The sequence below is a fragment of the Cariama cristata genome, unplaced genomic scaffold (assembly GCF_000690535.1).
Source record: "Cariama cristata isolate BGI_N322 unplaced genomic scaffold, ASM69053v1 scaffold10192, whole genome shotgun sequence".
Lineage (NCBI taxonomy): Eukaryota > Metazoa > Chordata > Aves > Cariamiformes > Cariamidae > Cariama > Cariama cristata.
Window position 1 is genome coordinate 5318 of NW_009604398.1, and position 3078 is coordinate 8395.

Here is a 3078-nt window from a genome sequence, read left to right on the forward strand (position 1 = left end):
ACTCGGCCAGCTTTTCCTTACAGAGGAGCCCACAGGCAGCTCCCACCCAGTACCTGCCATTACCTGCGTGGCCTTGCCTTTACCGAACAGTGCAGCAAGCCGTTCTCGTGTCAACATCGTTTCTGTTTGACTGTAGACATGATAGAGCTGGTTTCTTATATAAAAATCTTACAGTAGCATCACAGACCAAAAGAGGAGAATCTCTGCTACGGACCATGCTGCATGGCGTGCTACATGTGGGTCAGAGTCCTGTTACATGCTACGCTGCTCGGGGTTCCTAGCATCTAAAGGGATGTCAGATTATGTATGCTATTTTCTTCTGAGAGTGTTAGCTCTGATAAATAGCATGATACCTTACAGAACGCGAGTGCCTTTCTTACTGGGATCATAAAGGACCAGCACCTCCTACTGCAAAACATTTGGCAGAGTCAACAGGTCTCAGTGAGAAATGCCTTTCTGGAGATAGAACGAAGAAGAAAAAAGAAATTCTGTGCCTGGCTGGCCCCACACAAATCCGTGAGGGGTATTTGCAAGGTGTTTAGCCCAGGCGGTTTCCCCAGTGGATTTGGAAACTGAGGAGGAATTATCGGAATGCCCCACCCCAGCTGAAGTATTATGTTGTCTTAAAAAACAGGGGCCAGGGAAAGGAAAAGCTAAGGAGAATTTGTGCTGTCTTTGGTTCTTGTTAACATACTTGAAACGGACATGGGGATGCTTAGGGCCAATGCAGAAAGAGCTGCATGAGCTATTGGTGCAGCTCCGCACCACAGCCCCCAAGCAGCAAGCTGCGGTGCGGGCACCTGCCATACAGCTGCCAGTGGTGCCAACATCTGCGGTACGGCTACCTGCGCGGCAAGCACCCGCGGCACAGGTGGCCACGGTGCAGGTGTCTCTGGTTGGAAGGGGGACACACAGAGCAGCCCAGGAAGGGCACCGCTGAGGCATGAGCTATTTGCCAGGGGGATGGATGGTGGGACGAGGACCGCTGATCCTCTGGTGAGGACAAGTAGAAAAAGTGATCGGAGGATGAGTGCGGCACCAGCATTTCTGTCCAGCCGCTAGTGATTCACGAAGCAAAGGGGTGCTCAGGGGCACCTCAGCACGCTGTCGTGGTGTGCGATTTTACATAGTCCAAGTTTCAAGATTTAGCAAAACCATACGGGCAAAAGAGGGGGGAAAGGCTGGTGCACTGGCTGTTGCAAATATAGGACTTCGGAGGACATAGTGTACACTTAAATCCTAAACAATTAGAGTGCGTGGGTGCCATCTTGCAAGACCCTGATGACACAACAGCTCAGAAAGGCTCAGAGTAATGCAGCCTGCTCCTTCAGGAGCTTTTAAAGACAGAATATTGCCCACCTGCTGAGTGTGACGATAAAACAGCATTGTGGAAAAGTGTATCTGAGGTTTGTCAGTATTGAGGGGAATTGGCCACACGGCCAGGCACGTATTCATGTAACTTGTTAGGTCCTGATAGGAGACTTTTTGCATGCAGCATGAAAACCTCCATATTACAGGGTGCCCCATTTGCCTTGAAAGGACTGGTAATTTTCTTGCTAGGGGCTGCTGGGGGAAAAAACAGCGGGGCAGGTTATTCTATCACTAAGACAGCTTGCAATTATCAGACTGAAGAAGAGACCGAGCCTGAAGCATTTCAAATGCAGCAGCTCCCATTCACACGAGAGCACCTTGCCGCACTGTGCGATAACAGTGGGGCCACGCAGGCAGCGTAATTGCTGGCAGAGTGGGACCTGCCTGTGGGCTCCACTTTTAGGAAGAATTGGCTGAGTTTTCCCTGTGGTCAAGGGATCTTTGCAGCACAGCACAGGCCTGAAGGCCACGCCGCAGCTGCAGCGTGGCGCAGCACAGACACGCAGAACGGTGACTATCACCAAATTTGCCTGGGAGTAAGGACAGTACTTCCTGCAGTAGGGCAGGCTGCTTTAAAACACTGTGTAAACACACAGAAGATTTACAGACTGCAAGAAAGTTCACTAGCTTCCAGAAGTTACCTAGGGTGTAGTAGTATGGCTGGCGAAAGGCTAAAATAAAAAATGAAGCACTTCCCTTCTCCAGTCACTCGGCCATGCAGAATCGCTCCTAGAGCAGATACCCGTTTTGATCAGAACTTTTGATTTCTCTACCCACACCAAAGCCCTTCTGCCCCCAGATGAGATATTGTGATCTGGACTGCTGGTACAAGACAAGAACAAGACAGATCACTTTCTAAACAAATGCATTTATTTTGTTAAAATGTATTTTGTTAAAAAGTAAGAGTTACACTTGCACCAGAGGCTTCTTCGTAGTCAAAATGCCCTTCTCAAACAGGAGCGTGGCTAGAGAAATCTTGTCCTCCAAGGTTTCACATGGAAGGGTATCCACACTGACGTGGTTTGGATAGGAGGACAGGAGAAATTCAATACTCTCTGTATACTCGGGATCTAGCTCAAGGAACTTGGGTTCTTCCTTGTGATACACTCTTGAGTTTTCTGTTGTGTAATACAGCATCACACCGGCTTCCTCATTACACAATCTAACGACGCCATGGCGGAGGAGACGTACTTCTGTGTCTTTTGTTATCAGTATATCGACATCGCAGGGGCCTCCATTTTGCCACCGGGCCGGGAAGCCATACACACTCCGCGCCTTTTCACTTTGCGTAAGGACTGGGGGGAGACAGTCATGAAGAAACGCCTTGGCTCTCTGATCCACGGCAGCATCAATGGGTGCATAGTGAATGAGTTTCTTTATCAGGCTCTGCACCTTCTCCATAAAAGCCGTTCGGCGAGTGTCGACTGCGTCCGAGTTGGCGACCCCCATGTACCCCAGGTAGTCCAGCCGGTACTCCACGTCCTCCTCCACGGCCATCTGCAGGGCAGCTGGAAGAAGCTTCTCCAGGAAGTCCCCCCAGGAGTTCCTCTGGTAGGAAGACACAGTGATGTGGAGCGAGTGCGCGTCAGGGAGACAGTCACCCTGGTGGATAAAGCCGCGGGGGAAGTACAGCAGGTCTCCGGCCTCCAGCACCGTCTCCAGCACGGGCTCGCCGAGCTCAGCCTGCGTGAGGTTTGGGCTGGGGAA

General features: G+C 50.8%; 1 protein-coding gene across 1 annotated transcript; it reads right to left on the reverse strand.

Moving 5' to 3' along the window:
- Positions 1 to 2223: 2223 nt before the first annotated feature.
- Positions 2224 to 3075, reverse strand: LOC104158036 (chromosome unknown open reading frame, human C14orf169; the record flags this gene model as incomplete). The annotated part of the gene is made up of 1 exon (XM_009695596.1): positions 2224 to 3075. A coding segment is annotated over one exon (798 nt), but the record flags the coding sequence as incomplete, so codon positions are not given.
- Positions 3076 to 3078: the final 3 nt, after the last annotated feature.